General features: G+C 38.0%; 1 protein-coding gene across 1 annotated transcript in view; it reads right to left on the bottom strand.

Moving 5' to 3' along the window:
* LOC132119590 (protein diaphanous homolog 3-like) overlaps positions 1-23,879 on the bottom strand; it is a 312,651-nt gene that overhangs the window by 44,619 nt on the left and 244,153 nt on the right. The window contains exons 26-27 of the mRNA XM_059529685.1: positions 17,600-17,695; positions 16,684-16,746 (exon numbers count right to left, since the gene is read on the bottom strand). Of these exons, the coding sequence (XP_059385668.1) occupies positions 16,684-16,746; positions 17,600-17,695 (159 nt within the window). The remainder of the gene's footprint in view (positions 1-16,683; positions 16,747-17,599; positions 17,696-23,879) is intronic.

Raw genomic sequence — 23,879 nt, 5'->3', positions numbered from 1 at the left:
AATAATGAATATGACAAGAAATGCAAGTGCAATTCAGAAAACAATTCAGTTAATTATATAACTGAAGTTCAGTGTTCATTATGCCAAGCATACACACACACACACACATACATATATACAGTACAGACCAAAAGTTTGGACACACCTTCTCATTCAAAGAGTTTTCTTTATTTTCATGACTATGAAAATTGTAGAGTCACACTGAAGGCATCAAGGGCTATTTGACCAAGAAGGAGAGTGATGGGGTGCTGCGCCAGATGACCTGGCCTCCACAGTCACCGGACCTGAACCCAATCGAGATGGTTTAGGGGTGAGCTGGACCACAGAGTGAAGGCAAAAGGGCCAACAAGTGCTAAGCATCTCTCCGAGAACTCCTTCAAGACTTCTGGAAGACCATTTCAGGTGACTACCTCTTGAAGCTCATCAAGAGAATGCCAAGAGTGTGCAAAGCAGTAATTAAAGCAAAAGGTGGCTACTTTGAAGAACCTAGAATATGACATTTTCAGTTGTTTCAACTTTTTGTTATGTATATAATTCCATATATAATTCCACATGTGTTAATTCATAGATTTGATGCCTTCAGTGTGAATCTACAATTTTCATAGACATGAAAATAAAGAAAACTCTTTGAATGAGGTGTCCAAACTTTTGGTCTGTACTGTATATATATATATATATATATCTTAAAACCTTTATATAGTTATTTATGCTAAGACACTGTTTACATTAAGGATGTGAGTGATTTCTTCAGTACATCTCATGGTATAGTGTGCACACTAAATAGTCTTTAAGTGTGCACAGTAACAAGAACAGTTACAAAATTCTAAGTAAAAAGTAATTAGCAAATATATAAAGGAGGTATAGCAACCAAACAGCTTTACACATGCTGCAGGTTACAGTTGGACAGACATGCATCTGTGTGCATAGAAAAAATAAAAGCTATAGCAAATGTGCACTCACGAGTGTATACTTGAATAGAAGTGGTGTGGGAAACTCATTGGCAACAGTGCATTCATGAGTGTTTTTCTAAAAGAGCAGTGATATAGCTGGCATATGAGAAAATACAACTCTAATATCACTGTTTAAGCAGAACGTGTGTGATTTCCTCAGGGCATCTCATGGCTGGGGCACATTTTCTGTCTCACTTCTGCATTTTCTCATTCATTAGCCCGGCCAAACAAACACTAAAATGCAAATAGAAAAAACACATGCACGAGCACACACATTACCTCACAAAAGGCTAATTTAATTCTAAAATAGGAGTTAATGAACACCAACATAATTGCCTTTTGTCTTCATTAGATGAATGGTAAACTAACTGCGTGTTAAGAGTAAAAACTGCTGTTTTCCTGAAACTAGCACATGATTGCATTTAGGGCTGGGATTTTAAAGCAGAGGAGAAATGCTTTGTTCCAAAACCTAACGAGAAGCCTACCTAGACAGCATTTAAGGTAATATTTAGGTACATTTCTGAGCCAAGGTGAAGGATACACCTTACTAGGTGAAGAGGGGCCTTATTCTCAGCAAATACAAGAAATCAAATGGATTTATTAATTTCTGAAGACCAGCACAGTGGAATGCCAAGCTAGTAATTATAACCTGATGTTTCAAACAAGGGGTTGAGTCACTTGTCACTTTGTGAATATGTGCATATGAATATGCAGCTCCTAGTGTGTCTTAACCAAGATTATTCTGTACTCAATACTGAATGTTGCTCAATTCCAATAATCGACTGCCTTTCAGATTAAAATATGAGGAATTTTTTTTTTTAAATCATTAGCAAAATTGATAAATCAATAGAAAAATGAATAAAAACACATCAATTATCAACATCAAACAGACATAATGCATAACTTAATGAGTTACAGAAATAATTGTTTTAACAATTGCCATTTTATTTTTATGTTTAAATACAATTCTACATTTTAATCTGTATTACTGAGTTATCAATTTGTAAACTAATTTTTGATTTCTTAATTTAATAAAAACTAAGTGACAGACATGTTCATTGCTTTTACTATTACTCATTGCTATTGTTCCTTGTTATAGCATGATTTTAAAAATGAAGTTACATGGAACATGGTGTACTATGTAGGTAATTGAGATTTGGCACAAAAAGAGACCTGTTACAGAGACATAAAACCTGTGAAAACCACCTGTGACTCCACTGGTAGTAGTCAGAGTATTACGGACATGCTACAGATTTGCCTTAAAGGTTCCATACATGATGTAGGATGAGAAGATGTTAATAAAGCTTAGTAGCTGAACGGTCCCGATGGGGATCATTCTGCATCTGATCAGAGAGGCAGGGCTGTTTAATTTATACCTTAGAGGGAGGAGATCACATCACAGACTGCCCTAATGATCTCAACCTGCCTTGGGGAGCTCGACTAAGACTAAGCCCCAGGGCGACGAGTGGTTGGCAATGGGTCCACTTGAAGGGGAGGGTATCTGTCCCATGGCCAAGCGCCGAGGGGTAAACCACCCACCAGACGTCCTGAGAATAATCTCACTGGGTGGGAACTATGTGCTCGAGACACGGATCCTCTGAAAGCCTCCTATCCGGAATGTCATGGTCTGGATTTGGAGAAGAGCTTGAGGATGATATGCCAGTCAGGCTGAAGAAAGCTTTCATTATGTCATAAAATGTCTCAAGGATTTTTACTACGCTTACCACCTAACAGCTTTATCAGAGCTTAAACTCAACAGGCACACTCCAACACTGGTCATACCGCAACAACTATCCACATCCACAAAGATCCACACCCTCTTTTCTCCCTCTCTCTGGCACAAACAGCCTCGTTCAGCATTCAACATGTGTCTCTTCACGCAACCAATCTACTCAGACAGCCACTCTGTTGCCATGGCAACCTCTGTGGCATTACGGCAGGACGTGTGCCAGACAGCGCGCCCGCTCTGCATAGCCCACCAGAGATCAATCTCTTCTGTTACTGGAGAAGAATGAGAAAAAGAATGAGTGAGAAAGAGAAAGAGAGAGGGGATAATTAAACAAGGGCCATGATTAGTACCTTCTCAACCGCTTCAGCAAATCAAATCAATGTTTAATTTGCCTAAACAAATCTGAATGCTTTTCCCTACACCCTGTGCTTCGAAACCATTCCGCTATCCGCAATCTTGCACATAACCCCTAACCGTTTAATCTTATCTGTCCTTTGGATGATCTACGTGGGTGATATCAGAGACTTGGAAAGCACGGGGGACATGTTGTGGTGTGTTTAATATGGATGTGCATGAGCCAGTCGTCTCTTCCTCACGTCTTTGCAGGGAGAGAGATGTCTTGTATTGAGTGGTTCTGGGAGGGGTTGGTCTGCATGCTGCTCTGAGATAAGAGGAGTGTAAAATTCAATTAACTGGAAAAAAAAACCTGCATTCATCTCGTCTTGGGGTCCTTTATTTCTCCTATCCCTTTTTGTCTATGCGTTTTGATTGCACACCAAATTCCATTTGATTGCACACCAAATAAAGTAATAACAGTGATGCCACCCTGTGCGAAAGAGAAAGGGCTCTGACAAGGTTGTTGCACCCACCATGTATCACCCAATGGAGCTTTTACATCTACATCCATAATTATACAATGCAACTCTCCAACACTGTCTATGCTTTCTCCATTCAGGCCTCCAGACTAATGGTGCTTTTCCACTGTGTGGTACGGCTCGGCACAGCTTTGCTCGTGTCGCTCTTCCAATGCATGGCACAGCTGTGCTTGCATCACTCTTCCACTGCTTCTAGAACCACTTTTTTATAGACTAGTTGCGCAAATTTTTGTAAATCTGTAAATTGTAGATCCATTACTCGGCTACCAATGAGAGGAATGTCTGTACCTCATCTACTGACCGAGATTCAGCAGTGCTCCAGACTGTGACAAAAATTTATTAATTTGGGAGTGAAGTTTTTGCTTCACTGGCGACTACAGAAATCAACATGTTATGATTTAATCATTTGCATGCAATTACTTTTTTCCTGCTTGTTTTGGGATAACATTTTTGTTATGTTGACTTCATAAACTGAGACAATGCACGTCAAAGTTTTATTGGAAAAAAGACATTCAAACAGTCCTCATCTCTGCCCGAACAGCAGCTCCAGCTGTGCAGCACAAGAGAGCGAAGACGCGCAAAGTAAAAGTGCAGAAAAGCAGTGTCAGTTTTGTGCGCAACTTGAACAAACTACAACAGGTAAAGCTGTCAGCTGTGTGGATATTAGCAATATTGTTCATTTGTGTACGTGAACCCATCATATCTTTCTGTTTACTACTATAGTACGAGATAAACATGAATGGACATCAAAAGGTAATTGATCAGATAAAGTACATCTTCTGAAATGTCTCATGTAATCACTCATTCAGTTTTTCAAACCACAGAAAATGTATAAAACTAGTAAATGATGCAACGTTACAATATTTACCTCAGAATAACCAATCGGCATCCATAAGCTCATCAGTCAGCTAGAAAAAAGAACTACAAGTAGGAACATTTTGCTCAGTTTATGCGCTATATTGCATATTCATAGTTTTACTTAACTTGAGGTTGAGGAAGAGCCCATCTACACACAAACTTCATATACAGTAGATTCAGAAGACTTCTCACTTCAGAATACAACACACAAATCATTTAGACTACTTTGAAGGTGCTTTTAGAAGTGCTTGAGATCCCTCGCCCCCACACTTTCAAAAGAGCAACGAAAATGAAAGCAAAGTCATATGGGTTTAAAATGAAATGATTGCAAGTAAATGATTACAACCAGCTAAAATGGAACATGCTAGGACATCTGCTACAAAGAGTGAATCTGACTCCCTACAGAAAAGATCACCACATTTTTCATTCATATACAGACGGCTTTCTACAAAGACCCTGCCGTATGTTTCACTTGTTTTAAAAATAGATGGAACTGTCACTAATCTCACTCTCGTGAAGATTTAATCGAGCTGTTTTACACATGCTTGAAAACAGGCATTTTCTGATATGCTTCCAAATGAAATTAGTCATAAATACTCATTAAAGCATGTCTATTAATGAAACAAGTCAATGAGCAAAAGTGCAATTACTGTGCTTTTTTTTAATGAATCGTCTGAAATGCAACTCTTGAGAATAAATATTCCAGCAGAAGTGGATAGTAATGAGTTACAAGTACTTCGTTACATTTACTTACTAATACTTTTGGAGTATATTTAAAGATGGGCACTTTACTCCAAGTAAATTTTTAGTGAAAAAACTGTACTTTTACTCTGCTACTGTGGGCAAAGCTCCTCTCGTTAATTTATCTTAATGCAATACAAGTTATAAATGCTTCAGTTTATTCCAAACATGCCGTCTACTTTTCTCTTGCCAATGAGCGATGCCCATTTGCGAATGATTCGTTCTTTTGAGTCAATTCGGTTGAAAAGCTTAATCAAACCAGTGACTTGGTTCTTGAATCAGTTTGAATGATTCGTCCAGGTCCCTGCCGCGTGTGCCGAGTCGTCTGAAGCGGTTCTCACTCAGAGTTGTAACAGAAAGTTTAAGAACATCAAGAGCGTTGAAGACATGGCTTTGGATCTGCACTCAATTGAAAGCAAATCTGCAAAGGCTATTGTTTGCTAGCGATGAAGATCTTTATTAGCGTACACAGTGTGTGCTGTCTACGGTTTAACAGGTATAACATAGGCTACATTAGATTACAGTACACGATACCAGTTTGTTGTATGTGTAACTTAAATTAAATATTTTTACATTAAATAAGCGGTCACAGAGTATGAAATGAATATCTTCCAAACCAGCGTTAGCTCTGTTCCAGGAGGTATGCCTTCACTTAGACACAATTAATATTGATATTTCAACAATATTTACCCTTGCCGAAATATAAATTTTTTTACATTTTGCAGAACAGATGGAAGAAGATCTGTCAATGTGCACTTGGTTCGTTATGTTCAGATGTTCGGTAAATTAGCCGTCGTGTGAGGAGTTTTCACTCTTCTCTGTGTCAGAGGTTATTTTACATAATACATAATATACTTTAAAATATAATTTAATTCAGTGATGCAAATCGGAATATTCATCAGCTGTTACTCCAGTTTTCAGAGTCATTTGATCCTTCAGAAATCATTCTAATATATTGATTTATTACCAGCGCTGGAAACCGTTTTGATGCTTTATATATTTTTTTGGAACCTATGACAGTTTGTTTAGGATTCTTTGATGAATAGAAAGCTAAAAATAACAATTGATAGTAAATCAACATATTGGATTTATTTCTGAAGGATTATGCAACACTGAAGACTGGCATAAAGGTTGATGAATATATATATGTAACGTATTTTTCGGACTATAAGTCGCATTTATTTAGAACCAAGAGAAAACATTACCGTCTACAGCCTTGAGAGGGATTGTGTTTCTCTTGGTTCATTTCTCTCGGTTCATGTCAAATTCATTTTGATAAATAAGTCACACCTGACTATAAGTCACAGGACCAGCCAAACTATGAAAAAAAGTGTGACTTATAGTCCGGAGAATACGATATATATATATATATATATATATATATACACACATATATATATATATATATATATATATATAAATATTATACACACAAAAACACTACATAAATGTATCTATATATCTAAATAAAATAGACCAGGGGTAACCAACCCTGCTCCTGGCGATCGACTGTCCTGCAAAGTTGAGCTCCAACCCTATTCAAACACACCTGCCTTTAATTTTTAAGTGATCCTGAAGACCTTAATTAGTTGCTTCAGGTGCGTTTGATTAGGATTGGAGCTAAACTTTGCAGGACAGTCGATCGCCAGGAGCAGGGTTGGTTAACCCTGAAATAGACTATAGATCTACAGAATAATATCCAAAGTAACTAGTAACTAACTACTTGAGTAGTTTTTTTTATCCAATACATTTTTTACTCTAGTAAATATTTCTATAAGTGCTTTTGTTTGAGAAACTTCGCAAACTCTCCTTCACAAACAAACATAAATCTTCAATCGGCGAGGTACATACAAACTAATTTTATAGAGACCTGCTGTGTACGAGTCTGGTGAAGAGAGAAAGGCTTTGATTTACAGGAAGTGCTGAGAGATGCATCTAGAGCACAGAAAGCACCACAACAGCCCTGGAGAGATTGATGAGGGTTGAGAGAAAGAGAGAAAGAGAGAGAGCTGACAGAGGACACACTTTGTTTGTCCGGCCCTGAGGAGTTTAATGGGAAGAAATTTGATTGAGCTCCGTGTGACATTTTTTGGAATTTGCGAGATGCCAAAACTCTGTATATTTTACCAAACGAACAATAGAAGAAGAGGAGCGGCGCGTGTGTTAAGTCAGTGTTCCTGAACGGTCTTTTTGGAATTCATCTTTTTTCTCTCTAATGAAACACAGAGGCCCCGTATGTGAGGTGCAGATGATGTATGCCTCTAAAACACAGATAAATCAAGAGTTCTGACAGTCCAACTTTAAGAACAATGACATGAGGCATCAATTAGAGTTGAAAGAGAAGAACGCAAGTTGCTCTCAGACGTGCTGATTAAATATTGCTTTTCTTTCTCCATTCTTTGGTTCTGTCACATCAGTATGAAAGAGAAGGAAAAATGAGTGTGCTACAGGGTACCTCACTGCATTGATGGGGGTTTTAAATAAAATCCTGCATTTGTACGCACTGCGCGGGCCTGATTCATCTCGATAAATCCATTTAAGAAATCAGGAGGTGTGGAAAAAAAAGAACTTCATATTTATGTGCTTTTGCAAAAATACTTGTGTTCAATAGCAAAGTAATGGGATTTTTGGGATGCTGGATATTAAATGGGCACAGTATGAGTCCTTTTAGCAAGCGGATGATTAAAAGAGCTCATAGGGCATACATTTCTTAATGTTTGTACTGTTTAGTAACTGCCTTGAAACTATATATCACATAATCTATTTTGGAAGTGCTGCAACAGCTTGCAGGCTCTCTGAACAAGTGTGAGCGTATTGTATTGGGCGGTGATGAATTCCTTAAATCCAGAACAGACTGGGATAAGTTTGTATATTATCTTCATTTTCATCCATACACTTTATTTCTCTCCTCCCCATAGGCTCTCAGGCCTGAGAGATGGGATGAGGCAGAAATAAGTGCAAGCGAGAAAGAGAATATATCACTAAACCTCCAGCCTGAAGCAAATTTTTTCCACATAAGCAGTGTGGCTCTCCAGAACAGCCTGACTGAGAGCATAAGCCATTTGATGCTATAAAAAGGATTTCACAATAGACATACTACCTAAAATAAAATCATTTGAGACATGTATTTTGTTTGCATGTACTGAAAGATTCATAATGGGGGGTATAATTGGATTTTAAGGGGTTTACTGTAATTTACAATCTTTTTACTAAAGCTGTTTATAAGTGTTTGACTGTCCAAATCAATACACTACATTTTATTTAAACATTGGCAAATTCAAATCAACACGAAAACTAAACACTGTTCCATATTTTCATCTGCTTTTTATTTTATATTAAACAACAAATTAATAAATAAATGGTGGAATTTTGTAGAAATGGTAGGGTTTTTTCTACGGTTATACAGTAGATGGAAACAAGTGATTGAATTTATGGGTGCTTTCACACTGGCAGTGCAGTGTGCCGACGTCCAGGTGTGGGTTAACAGACAGAGTACAAAACGGCATGGTCCACATAAAAAATTGGTAATGTGAAAGTTGAACCAGGAGTGTACCTGTAAAAGGAGATCTGAGTTTGGTTGCACTGGAACTGTGGCAAGATTTGAGTGAAAGTCAAAGCAACTCAAACTCTGGAGTGCACTTGTTCAGGAATGCATTTAAATGCATGCATTTAAAGGGATACTCCACCCCAAAATAAAAATGTTGTCATTAATCACTTACTCTCATGTTATTCCAAACCCGTAAAAGCTTAATTCGTCTTCAGAACACAATTTAAGATATTCTGGATGAAAACCAGGAGGCATATGACTGTCCCATAGACTGCCAAGTAAGTTCCACTGTCAAGGTCCAGAAAAGTATGAAAAGCACTTCCATCAGTGGTTCAACCGTAACGTTATGAAGCAACATGAATACTGTTTGTAAGTGAAGAAAACAAAAATAAAGACTTTATTCAACAATTCCTTTGTCAACCGTCTCCTCTGTGTCTCTCTACATCACTCAAACTGCCTATGTTTTTCTGTGTCAGCCACGCCACAAGGATGAGCTGTTTTCTTTCAAAACAATGCATAAATACACGTAGAAACAGCACATCCTTGTGGCACACTTGTTATTTTTATTTTGCCTGCTTATGCAATATTGCTGAAATATGCAGTTTGGCAGTTATTACACGTGATTGCTCTCTCTCTCTAAACAAACAAATACATAGACACACACAGAACCTTGTTAGTCCAGATGCAAGAAATCAGTTTTAAAGAATAAATGACAAACCATATATTTTAAACGAGATGCTGAACTGACAAGTGTTCAATAGTGTTTTAGTAAAAAAAATTAACAAATTGTTTTTTTTTGGAATACAAAGGTCGATTGTCCTTGTAATTAAAAGATCGGGTCCAGAAATACAAATAAATCCATCTTGTCTATCAAACGCGGTCATAAAACCTTTAGCAGTGGCGCACATCACTTTGACTGCAAACCTGCCATTGGTTTCATTTACCAAGTGCTGAGTGACCTTTCCCAGCCAGCTATAAAATCAATTTCAGGCTCTAATTCAGAAATATGTTACATGATCATTGTTGGGTGGAATATTAATCAACAGGCAGAGCATGGACCTAACATCTCAGTAAAAAGCAGGGTTTTCTCACAGCATCTAGGGTAGCAGGTCAACAAAAGTATTGGTACATTTTCTTACTCTAACATAAAGGAGAGTGGGGTAAGATACCCTAGATAACACCTCCCTGCTGTCATAAACATACATTTAGAAAGGACCCTTCTTATAAATCTACCTGCAATTGATGCACATCATATTAACCTTTTTTTTTAAAATTATGATTGTGATGCACTTCCAATGAGTCAGATGTCTCAGTGTAAGCTGTGCCAGTAGCTTAACAAAATGTTATTCAAGTCATCTCCATATTCTCTAAAGTACATTCTACTAACATAATATGGTTAAATATAACACTGATAATTCTCTTTTCAATAGATGGCAAACATCTGCGGCACATCTTTCCCTACTCACCAGTACATTAAAGGTATACTTGAAATGAGTAGTCAAGGCTAGAGTAGGGGCTGTGACGGTGGCTGATTTTTAACAACCGCCGGTGGCGCGGTGTTAAAAAAATATATATATATATATATATATATATATATATATATATATATAGAGAAAACATTACCGTCTACAGCCGCGAGAGGGCGCTCTATGCTGCCAGAGATGCTGCACAGTGCTCCTGTAGTCTACACTAAGCAGCATATAGCGCCCTCTCGCAGCTGTAGATGGTAATGTTTTCTCTTGGTTCTTGGGTCTAAATAAAAGCGACTTATAGTCCTGTGCGACTTATATATGTTTTTTCCCTCGTCATGAAGTATTTTTGGACTAATGCGACTTATACTCAGGTGCGACTTATAGTCCGAAAAAACCGGTATGTAAATATATTAGTGTCAAAATTTGCTCGTTAACGAAGGCGATAATTTTTTTCCAATTTAACATATTCAAATTATTTTACGTAGGGGGGGGGGGGGGGGTGGGTGGCCACCCACTCCCAACTGCTGCTTCTGTCACTTTTTCTCATGACAAGAAGTGAATTTATTCAGTCGCAGAATGATTGACCAGGAAACGTTTCAGGCACGCGCTCCACTTCACTTTATTATCAGGTGCAATTTAAACGAGCGCGGACGGTCCTGTGCTCAAAGGCGCCGGTGCACGCTTCCTTTGTGCGTATCCTTTCATACCAAACTGCGAAATAAACTATGTGCAAGCAGTGTCGTGGTCAGTTAATTCATGGAATTACCAAAAAAGGTGATTAAAGCTGACTTAAACTGTGCATGCATGTAATATATTTTATAAATTTTATATACAGGATATATTTATATGTATGCAAGTCTAGAAATCAGCCCAGCACTGTCTCACTCATCTAACACATCCTCTTTAACTCGTCAGTTCGTGTTTATTTGAGCACTTCTGTCAGTGAACGCCGCCTGCAAAACACTAAAATAATTATCAAAAAAATTATGCAGTTAAACAAGAAAGTAGCTTAAATAAAGTTAAATACACCCTGTCTAACAGACGCGAGCGACGCAGCGTGACAAAATACTCATTATAATCAGTGTTGCTACACTGGATGCAGCACAACACGACATGATAAATCCCCCGTCTGGTCTGTGAGGTAGGCTACTGACTAGTGTTGTCAAAAGACCCGGTACTTCGGTACCAAGTCGGTACTAAAAAAAAATGTATGTGACGGTACCAGGTTTCTTTAAGTACCGGTAGTACCAAGGTCCTGTTCAAACCCGGTTCAGCGCTATGATTTCCGCGCTATGTGTTCTGCGCGTCTCTGTGTGAATTAATGAATGGCAGGGACGTGCGGGTTTGTTTACTACATAGACTGAAGCGCATGACGCTTGCATTAATTTCAGCATCTGAGCTTCAGAGTTCTCTCTCCATCAAGCGATCTGAACTTTTCAGTTCATCTCAAAGGACGCACAGCGCACCTGTATTTGATGCTCTGTAAACTCTTTGTGAAGAAGCACGACTCACCGTCGCTTTACTGATAGCGCTGTTTCTCACTCATGCAAAGAGAGAGAGAGAGCGAGAGTCTTACCACGCTGAATCGACACGCTATATGTAAACTATTCTTTGTTGTCTTCTCCAGTCAAAATAATGGAGTTCATATAGAATTATTCATATTTATTTTCGAACAAGCAGAAGACATACCGGTTTCTAAGGTAGTGGGCGGAGCTAATGCGCAAATGGCAATTTCATTGGCTGGCGCTGTTTTTTTACCTTCCCTGTTTTGATTTCAGCAAATCAGTTTGACCGAATGCAGACAACGTGATTAATATTCATGACCCCAGCAGCTCATCAAATCATAGTGCATTGTATATACATTGGTATGATAGTAGAATTAGTAGTAGTATTGTCTTTTAACAATAATTAATATCATCTATTACTATTTTTTTTACAGAAACCCTCAATGACCAAAAATATCTTAAGCATCACCACCAGTCTTAAGTTCAGTTAAAATGACAAATATGCATTCATTAGGCCTAAAAGTTAATTTTTACATAAAGGCATTGTGCTAGAAATATTACTATTATTTAGTCAAATGTATGTGATACTGCTACTACTGTTGAAAAAAATTATAATACTTTATTTTTAAAGAAATAAATCACAATATTTCTTCCATGATTTAATTTTAATAGCAAATCCCCTTTATTTACCAAAAATAAAATGTTTAAATTTCATAAATTAAAAGACAAATTATATTTGGGTGAAACTTGTTTACTGTTTTTCATAATTATATAACTTGTAGAAAAACTTTAAACACAGTTGTAAATAAGTATAAGGAATGACATTGGTTTTATTTTTAGTGCTAAAAAGTTATTTTTATTTTTAATTAGCATATTTTTGTGTTTTGCTTTGGTACCGAAATTGGTACCGAGAACCGTGGATTTTCACTGGTATCGGTACCGAATACTGAAATTTTGGTACCGTGACAACACTACTACTGACATAGAGTTCAAATGTCCTGTATAGACACTAGACAGAATAAACCTGTTGCAACGCGGTTGTGTTGCGTCCGGTTTACTTTTCCGCCACCAAGCAAGCTCAGTAGCGAACTCCTCATCTGCCCGCGCTATCTTTGAATTAGGAATCGTTGCCATATTTCGTTACCATCTTTTATTTATCGCTGTCTCATTTGTATTTGGCCAGTTTGGAGAAAGCCTCACCAAACCTGACCAGCCAGCTTTTATGATCATGAGAACTTGCAAACGCTGATGGGTGACATGAATGCAGATGACTCCAGATCGGCGATGTAGTATTTGCGTTCCCAACAAGATCCATCGCCCCAACACTAAATTAATATGCTGAATGCATAAACTGTATTTTCGTGCACTCAAATCTGCCAATCTAAAGGAAACGCTGTGTTTGAGGTAATTTGTTAATTACCATAGACTTAGAATTTGCAACTATTATAGTTATGACACTTATATACAAAACTTTGTATTATGCTTGCTATAGAGTTTGCATCATTATACAGTCACACATAAAGGATTTAAGTGTTGCCTCAGGCTCAGATGAATGGAGAGAAATAGGGAGAGAAGGACAGAAGACTCCTTAGAGGCTCTTAAAATGAGTCTTTAACCCTCAATCTTGACCAAATTTTTTATGTGTGTAGTGCGTAATAAAAGCCTCTGCATAATAAGACCTCGGCATTTACACCTTTGGGTCCAACAGAGTAATAAACGGCCAAAGGTGCAAGTCTAGAGACTTGAATCTCCATAAATTACTCGATTTGATAAAGTCAGACTCTTAAAGCGGCTGTCAACCTGTGTAAAAGGAATCTCCCAAAAGCCTTGCAGGAAAATGCAATCTCAAGTCTCATTGCACCAACCTGCGCCTGACAGTTCAGACTGGCTTACACTCAGACACACACATCCACGTTCTCCCCACTGCTCTAATGGCTACACACACAAGCCTGACCAGCTCATTTTTTGTGGTTAATTATGGTGTCTCCTTTTGCAGATGTGTCTGATTTTAATTCACTTTGCTGCTCCGATGGAGTGTGAAACACTAAAGCCCTGGAGATCAATTACTGAGGGGTATTTACACTACACAATGGCAGAGGGGACCAGGACGGGGCTGACACACTCCAGCATGTGTTCAGTCGCTCAGCCACTGGTCTTTTCCCACTGCACTCATTTCACTGTCAATCAGCTAACAGTCAAAAACATACTGCATACAGAGATGATATCTAATTCCGATTTATATCCACCTGATATGAAAGAAGGGAACTAACTCAATAATAGAGATATTACTGTTGCATATACTATATAAATAAATGAGGTTATGATCACAATGTCTCCAAAACTGACAAAACTCTTCAGAGCCAGACAAACTCTGTGTAAATAGCATGTCTTAAAGTCAACATTAAGTCAAAATGGACTCTGTTTACTAACTTAAATACACGTTCTTATCATGAATAATTCATCAGTGTACTGTATATTACTATAAAAATATGTTTTTGTTAACTATTAAATAATAAATGTAACTTGCGCTGCCTCTGAAATGACTTTCAGCTGAGGTCATCAAGGGTTTGTGGAAAATTATACAAACAAACAGCCAAATTTAGCTTTATAGTCATTGTGTGTGCAACACAAGACACTTTAAAGTTTTATTTAAAAAGCAGATGGCACAGCCAAAATGAAGATGAATGGGACTGAAGCCTGGTGTGAGATGAGAACTAATTAGCCTGGCCAACAGAGGGGCTTGCTGAACTACAGAGGCCTACTTGAACATACACAAGCCAGGGGCTCCATTAGTCAGGCTAGCCTGAAATAAAACACAGGGACAAGGGCAACAGTGCCCTGCCCTGTAGCCAGACTCCCACATGCCTTCTAATGCCTCAGAGGAACACGGGAAGGGAGGGCGCCCCACTCGATATCCCAGAATGCCCTGTGTCCTTCCTTCATTACTTTTTGCTGAGAGACATACGAGGGGAGTTAATGTGAGCTGCAGCAGTCTTTCCTATGATGGATTGCGCAAACGCACACATCTTTCTCTCGGTCTATTCACTCTCTCTTTTCTGCACACAATCTAATTTGAGATAAGTCGTAAGAGAACACTAGTGGGAGCGAAAGCAGACTTTATCAGTGCTCTGGGTGGGTGTGGGAGGAGATCTAGGAGTAATTGTATTCCTGTATGCTTGCAGGGACTCCTATTAAAACCAATAACTGCTAATGGGGTTACAGCTTAATTTTTTAAGTGCCTTGATAACGATTATGAAGACAGCCACATCTGTTTGTTTTATGTTGCTGATGCATATTAGAATGATCACTACTGTACGTAACACTACCAAGCAAAGATCTTGAGAAGTCTGAGAGGTAGAACAGGCATAAAGGTTCTTTATTACTTTTAACATCCATGAAAACTTTCCATTGCACAAAAGGTTCTTTCTAATGGAAATAAAGGTTCTTTAGATTATTAAAATGTTCTTCATATTAGGAAAATAAATTATTATTTTAAAAACTGATGGCTGGAGATTTGGTTCTTTTATGGCAGTGCTGTGAAAACGCCCTTTTGGAATCTTTATTTTTAAGAGTAGAGTATAGGTACATGAAAACATGTACAGATGGAAGTTTGCTACAAGACCTTGCTCCAGACAGCTTTTCTGATTCCCACTACACATCAGCTGATGAACGCTGATCCCATTCATTACAGAAAAACTGTATTGTTACATTAATACTTGTCATGTCAAAAGGGACGGCTCAACAGAGCGCAACATTTTGCAATTTTGTGACTTTCTGAGAGCAGAAAAAAAAAGAGAGAAAAGAAACAGCTACGTTAACAGACAATAGTGGAAAAGCTTTTTCAGCAAAATGTTTTCTGGGCATTGAGTTTGGCTGGAAATAAGGCATTCTCGGCTCACAGCAAGTTTCTGGATGACACATTAACACCTGGCAGTAACGGCTGCTAAAGTGAGCGCATGACATTGATTATAACCCTGCTGACTCTGACACTCACATCAACTGTCCAATCACTACCAGATATGAACTAAAATAAGACAACACATACGTGCAAGCAGACAGAAAATACTGATTCATGCAATAAAAAGGAGAAAAGAGGAAATTAAACAATCATGTGGAAACTTTAAGAATCATTTTTCCAACCAACAAGGTGGAGGTGATGGTGCTGCAGCATCCAGTGGCCATTAAATTATATGCATTTACAAAAAAAAACAAAAAAACAATTACAAGTCAAAAAATTGTCTCCACACTTATTCGAATTTCAGGTCTTGAACCATGAACTGTAAACATTTCGGGCCAGAAATCTATGAGCTAAACAAAATCTACACCATGAAAATAACCTATAAGAATCAGAAGTTATTTACACTGGAAGCAGCTGATGTAAAACATCACTAAGGTGATTAACACTATGTTTCTATTTTTGTCAAACAGTTACATCATAAAAATTTTCACTGATGCACCATTTCACATGATGCATTATGCTTGTTTATGGGAAGTTTACAAAGTAACAGGCAGTTAAATCCTTGTTTGCCTCTCACGGCAGTGGAGACACACTAACACACAGTATCTGTTAGCCGAGCACCAACACCAACACTGGAAATAGAAAAGGAAAATCTGCGGTCAGAAGCGGTTTAAAGCTTTTACTGGAACTGTATCACATTATAACACCTGTCGTGTTCATGACCAGCAGCTTAAGAAGCCGTTCCCTTTTGATAGGAGAGGCCTTGAGGGACTGTTATGCGCCATTCAAATAAGTTATTACCGTGATCTGGGCCTCTACTGACCATTAGTGTGTATATGGAAGTGAAAAAAATCAATAAAAAGAGTGACACATGATTGAAGCAGGGCTGCACAGACATTAACCCAAACAGAAAAGACATTCAGGACATAAGTCTGGTAGATCAGGGTTAGTGAGCAATATCAATGCAGTTAATAGCGAATAGAAAAAAGGCAAGCAAATAGTGGAGAGAAATGCTATTTCTCTCTCTTTTTTTTAATCTTGATTTTACCGTGGTTGCAGTCTTTCAGAACAGGTCTTTGTGGACTCAGACTGAGAACTTGTGTTGGTTGATCTGTAGAAATCAGGACATGTAACAAGACAAAGTGAGAGCCACTCTCACACATAAAAACACCTTTGGTCCCCATACATTAGGTTTATACTTCCTAGTGTAAGGAAAGCAATAACATGCGTTAAAAGAAGAATTCTGATTTCTGGAACAGTTTAACAGGTCCTTCTGATTTGACCGGTTCATTTGTTGGGCTCTCCTGATTTCCATTGAAGGTGGTTGGCTGCATTATACTACATTTTTTCCTGTAATGCCTGAGAAGATGGGGTGCTGATAGTGGGGGGCTGATTCTGTGCTGATTTCTATAGAAAAAGGGTTTCAACAGGAGCGACAGACTGTAAATTGTGCACTTACACAACAATAGACTATATATAATGGTTTAGTCCTAAAGAATTTGCTGCCTGAAGATATATAAGAAATACAGCATATAATTCTGTTCAAAGGTGTGGGGTCAGTAAGATATACTGTACATTGTTTCCACAAAAATATTAGTCAGCATAATCGTTTTCAAAATTGATAATGAATGATAATGAATGGGTGCTTTAGGGGGTTACTAATACACAGTTAACCACCGCCACTCTCTTTCAGGATACTGGTCACATTAAAAGGGTGAATTCTGGGATGATGGCCGGCTGACTGTACATTATTGTGCTTTTAACGCAGCTACTTAACCAACAAACAGACAAACAAACAAACAAACAAACAGACAGAACTAGTACAGATACAAAAAAAGAAATAAGCTGTATGAAACAACAGTCAATTAGAAGGTTATACTTGAATGATGAAATCGAAAGAAAGAAAGAGAAAGAAAGAAAGAAAGAAGACTCAACAGAAGATGAAGGATGCGAAGGAGACTCACCTCGGGGTCGGGGTGCTCTTTTCCTGCGGTCTCTGAAAGCGGCTCCAGACTGTAGTGCCTCCAGCAGACAATCCATCACACCAGTGTCATCGTTCTCTACAGGAGAGAGGAATAAAGAAGAGAAAAACATTAGAATGTGGAGGGTCATTCCATAGCAACACTTAAACTGTCCTTAAGGGTCTCTGCAGGAATGCTGGAAAAAATAAATAAATAAATAAATAAATAGATAAAAGAAGTGGCCTTCTGTGGTCGGTATATCACAGTGCCGATTTGGACAATTTGAGAGGCAGACAGGCTCTTAAACTCCTCTAAACATCTCCTCTGCACCTCTACACAAATCCAAGGGGTGTTTTGTAGCTTTTGGAGGGCCGATCGTAAAAACAGCTGAGTGGTGCAGGCAGTTAACCCTCAGGTCACCGGTTTTCACATAGAGGGTCTCCAGAGACACAAGGAGGCCTGTGGGACAGGCAGGAGCAACATCACACCTCTCACAGTCACAAACACATCACACACGTGCTCGCACTGCTGCTTACACAGAACTTTACACACACACAAACACATCCAATGACCGAGAATAAATCAGGTTGGCAGGAAAGTGTGCATTTCAGCAGTTTGGAGAAAAGGGCTTGTATGAGAGAATGTCAGCTGTGTGTTGAACCTGTGGATGGGTGAGTGTGGGTAAGCATTACAGGCCTTGACACTGTAACCTCCAAATATTAATCTTTACACTGACACAGCAAGTGCACATACACGCACAACACAAAACAAATCAAAAAGCATGTAAGCGTGCGTGCTAACGCTGCAGAAGTGCCCACTTTTCCACCGACAGGTTGCAACACCTATCAACTGGTCTGATTCAGAATTAAACCAGAACTGTTTAATGAATAACTTGACTGTCATGATATCATTTCATGAGAAATAGAAAAGAAAATACAATCACAATGAAAAACAAACCGAAAAAACAAAATTATCTATTATAATAAATATTATAGAAAATAAAACAATTACAGTAAAAAAGAAAAACTTTTCAATTATGACTAATTATTAATAATTTACTGATATGCAACCTCCTAAAAAATCTTTCTTTTGACATTGAAGAACACTAGGGATGCACAATCATGATTTTTCATGGCCGATTCCGATACCGATTTTTTTTACAAGCAAACTGGCCGATTCCGATACCGATTTCTTTTTTTAAATCTTTAACCCGTTAACCTGCACCCCGACGCCCTCGTCCTCAAAGCCTCTCCCACACGCACATGCAAGTGATTATGAATAGATTAAATGAAACAGGACAAATTTAATCTTGACAAACTATGTATCATTATAAAGATCTAAGCCTCAAGCATCGACGACAGATCGCTGTTTTTCAATGGAAAGCTTATAAAGACTGTATTTGCTACATTTGTGTAAGCAGTTCACATAAAAAAATAAACATTGAAAACGCTGTACATACCAGATCCGTCGTAATAACGAGTCATAAACACATCCACAGCTGTAAATCCCGGTTTAGTTAGAAAGGTAAGGGTCCACTGAACGACATCTCATGAAGCACGTTTAGTCCAACGAAGCAATAACCTTGTAATATGGATCATAATTCCTTTGTTTACATTTCATTTCTTCAGCGAGAGAATTGTTTGTGTCCGTTATGGAATAACTCACGGTCGAAAACTGCGTCTTGGTAGTAAAAACACGGCACGGTTTTGCAGCGTACAGTGTCACAAACAGAATGAGGCGATCCACCGGAAAAAAGAATGAATGAAAAATAGGCGGAAAATAGTTTATTTGAATTTGGCGCTCTCTCCTCAGAGCTGGTGACGCGCTCTGACGCACCTGTCAGCTGATGGAGGCGGAACTTACAGCGATCGCAAATTCCTGTCTTTCTTTTTTATTTTAGAGAGTTTTTATATATGTGAGAGTGTGTTTTATGTTGAATGTGAGTGTATGTGCATGATTACCATCTGTTTGAGTGCAAATCAGCCCAAATCAGCTCGCTATTACTGAATGGTCACGGCTATCAAAGTGAACGCGTCTATATGAATAGGGAGAGTGGATTATTTACTTCGGCACATTTGTGTTATTACCATCTGTATAAATGGCCATCAGCACATCAGCACTTATTTGCATCGTAATTCATTGTAAAATATGCATCTCTAGCAATCTCAGGATGTTCTATATTGGCAAACAATGTTAAATCTTTTTTTATATTTCTTATTATTCTTATTTTTCTTACTCAAATTATTCTTATTGTATTTTTCTACTGCTCAAATAAATCATTTATATGATGTCTAAGTTTATGTCTAGTGTTTTATAATTGAAAAAAACTATGCAGTGGTATGTTTACTGACTAAATAGTTTGTAGAAGCCTTCAATACTATTGGGAAATATATTTTCTTATATTTGGGGGGGTGGGGGTGTAGACATAGTCTCAGAAAAATATTTGCAGGAGTCTAATTTTTCATGATATTTTATTCAGATTTGAAATAAAAACTCATGAGACATGTGGCTTTCAACCCATTACTTTTCTAGATTGCTCCAGGACTTATTTCATGTATTTTTATATCAAATAAAAAAATATTTAAGAGTGGTAAAAAAAAATTCAAGGCACTTTAGTGTCTATAACTTTTAATATTTTTGAGCATTATCAAATCTGGTTGATAAAAAGTGAAGCCCAAAGGGTCTTCTTTCTAAAGACACCACAATTATGTTTGTAACACACTGAAGTAGGAAACTATTACAATTATAAGTTAGTTAGAGCACTTTCAGCTGTGAGTCCCATAATGGGGGGTGCTGGCTAACAGGTTGCAACAAACAAGAAAGAAGGAAAGTCTGCATAAACAAGATGTTTATTTGGTGTTTAATAGGCCAAACTGGCTTTTGGCTATTGAAAACAATAACTGCAACCATCTGAAATTAACAGCAGTAACTGCACAGTAAGTAGACTACATTCAATACACACATAGATGGTTCAGACATCAGCATTTCGCTTCCGTTTTTGAACTGGTTTGAAACTACATAAAACTGGCCTTAAATTAAAATATTAACTGTCAAAATTAAAGGCAATAACTGCATAGTTCTACAGTCCAAACAACACAACAACACATTCAATAAGATATTTCTTAATCAGTATTCAGTATTTGTTTTAGTTTTTGAATTTGGTTTTAAATTTAAAACAAGGTCTTTACCAGTGAACTAAAATAAAAGTATGCTATATAAATATTATTCCAAAATGTTAAAATCAAATAATGTTGGTGTGAATAAAACAAAGATACAAAGTTTTTCATTCATCCAATAAAAAAAAAACATTAAGGTAATGATTCACATCTATATTTTTTTACTTGAGCCAGTGAAAAATAAATAACTATTGTCTCAAGTTAAAAAAATATAGATGTGAATCATAACCCTAAAAAAATTTTAATTGAATGAAACACTTTTTTTCAGTGTGCTACAGCAGGTTATTTTAAAATCAAATTCAGTCGATATAATATTAAGGTAAAATAAAAATAATCATCCTATACAGAACTGACGTTTACTTCTGGCTTTTCAAGCATGTGTGCAAGTTCTACTTTACAAAAAAAAAAAAAAATTTCAGTTGTGTCATGGTTTAGTACGTTTAATTTCTCATTCAACACGCGAGAAGTTAAGCTGAACATACTTCTATGGGTGCTTCTCAATTCTTATTTGTGCATCCTCGTTTCCTTTCCTCACTTCCTTTCCTCTTGTCTTAGCTCCACCTCTTCAGGATGCGAGGGAAGGACGCAAGGAAAAGATGTGAGGATGGAGGACTTGAATCAAGTGAAATGATTTATCCTCACTCCCTTCAGCGTTACTTCAAAGTGTCATCAGCTGTGATTAAAGGGATCTGCCCTTATGTTGTTAAAGTTTGTAAATTAAGACATTCATAATAAATATTAATAAATCAAGATGCCCTGTTTGAAATATATGACATGCATGGTTTATTTGAAGTGAAAAGGTAAAATAAAAATAAAATTACAACAGATGTGAAGGGGGAGGAGAATTTATATGTGCGTCACATTAAGTCGATAAAAGACTTCCGCATAGGATACACCTGTGTATCCTCGCTCATCGCTCCTCATAAAGCCTCCTCCCTCCTCGATCCTCGCCTCCTCATGGTGCAATTAGAGAATTGAGATGTCCTTCAAGATGGATGTGCTCGATCGGTTTCCGGGTCATAGGATGGAGGACAGAGGAGCGAGGAGACGAGGAGGGATATTGAGAAGCACCCATTGTCTCCGCTTGTGGAGGGCGCGAACAGGTACAGATACACTGGCGCAGCTTTAGTGAGCAGGAAAGGGACTCTTATTTTGTGCAGTCGGCAGTTCGCTTCCTGCTATCGGTGCCTCAGACATGTAGCTCTGCGCTTCCAGTGCTGAACGGCTGCCCGTGTCCTGCGCACAGATTTCAAAATACTTCCACACAAATTACGTGATAGCGAATGATTACAATGTAGTCTGCACTTCCGGAAAAATCGACCGAAAAAAAAAAAAAAAAACGGCCAATTGCCGATCGCGTATTTTAAGCAAAAACCGGCCGGTTCCGATTTATGGCCGGTCAACCAGTGCATCCCTAAAGAACACAATATATTTTAAATGAAAGTTTATAGGAGTTATCCTTTTTTTGTTGCTATTTTCACTCAATAAAACAAATCTTCCTTTATTGCATAAGTAATTCAGCGTTTACCTAAAATATAAAACATAAAAGCAAACACACAAGTATAGGGGCTTTATAAAACGGACTGTCTGAAGCGACTTTGGAACTGCGCCATTGTCACGGGTGCTTGTTCTCTGTAAAAAGCCAGGCAGACTCAGTCATATACTCCACAATATAGTGAGGCCATTTTCAATCAGCAACTATTGTCCGAGCACAAGAGAGATGGAGAAAGAGAGAGAGTGAGCATGAAAGTGAGAGAAAGAAAGTGAATGGTGGGTAACTGAGGAGAAGGTATAGCTCTTTTGTACAGAGTTCTGTCAGTAGTTCAGAAGGGGCAGCCGACCAACAATGAAAACTCTCAGTGAAGAGAAAGCACAGAACTGTTGACCTTTAATAGCTAAGCTTCAATTAGACATAAAGAGTGAGAGTCTATGATAAAGTGTGTGTATGATAGACCAACCACTTTTCACCTCTCTTTCCCAAGGAAATACAGTGCCTTGCTAAATTCTAGCCATTGTATTTTATTATGGATTTTTTTTTTTTTGCTAGCAAATCTGCTTCAAATATAATTTTTGCACAAAATACATTAATAATATTAAGAATAATATTTTGAAAAGCAGAAATTACAATACATACTGGCTTTGCTATGGATCTGGTATCATTTTATCCATTCTTTCAAGGCAGATTTGCTCCAGGTTTTTTAAAGTTTGTCAGGCCCTGTCCACACGGACACGGGTATTTTTATAACCGTGACTTTTTTTTACGCGGTTCGGCCTTTCGTCCACACGAAAACGCAGTTTCAGGGCACCCAAACCGAACATTTTTGAAAACTACGGCCAGGGTGAGCATTTTCAGAAACGCCGGTTGCAGCGTTGTCGTGTGGACGGTATAACCGGGGTTTTTGCCTTGCGACGTCAGAGTGTGCGCCGTTATCCGCTGTGATTGACGTCAGATTGTGCGCTGCTGACTGCTTCTGATTGGCCAAGGTGACTTTACAATTTGGGTTATATCACCGCCTGCTGGTGTGGCATGCTCTTGACAGCGCTTGATAGCATGTTTTTGCATTTTCATGTGGACGGGATTTTTTTTTAAACGCAGGAGGAAAAACTCCGGTTATAAAAATATCCGTGTCCGTGTGGACTAGGCCTCAGATGACACCTGAACAACCTGATCCTATCAAACAGTGCCACCTGTTCTTAATTGCCAAGGCCAATATAGGACACTTTATGCTTTTGAGCATTCCTCTGGCCTTGCAACTATAACTTCTGTTTTGGCTTAAAAAAAAAAAAAAAAAAATTATAATATTATTTATACTTTGACAAAAGATTAACTTTTTGGCAGAATGAAAAAGTAATTTTGTAACATTTTCCATTATTTTGCATCATCGACTTTTTCTTTGATTTTTACAGCATACTGTGGGCCAATGCTATACTTGTAGCATACATGTCACTCTGAAGCTAAAATTGGTTCTATGCTGGTCTCATCTGACTACAAAACCTTTTCCACATTTCCCCACTGAGCAACTGTGCCGTGTGTCAAGCCTTTTGGCAACCTCCAGAAATGCTGTGACATGGTTCTTTTTGAACACTGTCCTATTTTCACACTCCTG

The sequence above is a fragment of the Carassius carassius genome, chromosome 38 (assembly GCF_963082965.1).
Source record: "Carassius carassius chromosome 38, fCarCar2.1, whole genome shotgun sequence".
Lineage (NCBI taxonomy): Eukaryota > Metazoa > Chordata > Actinopteri > Cypriniformes > Cyprinidae > Carassius > Carassius carassius.
Note: the sequence above shows the minus strand (reverse complement) of the source record. Positions and strands in the feature narration are given on the sequence as shown.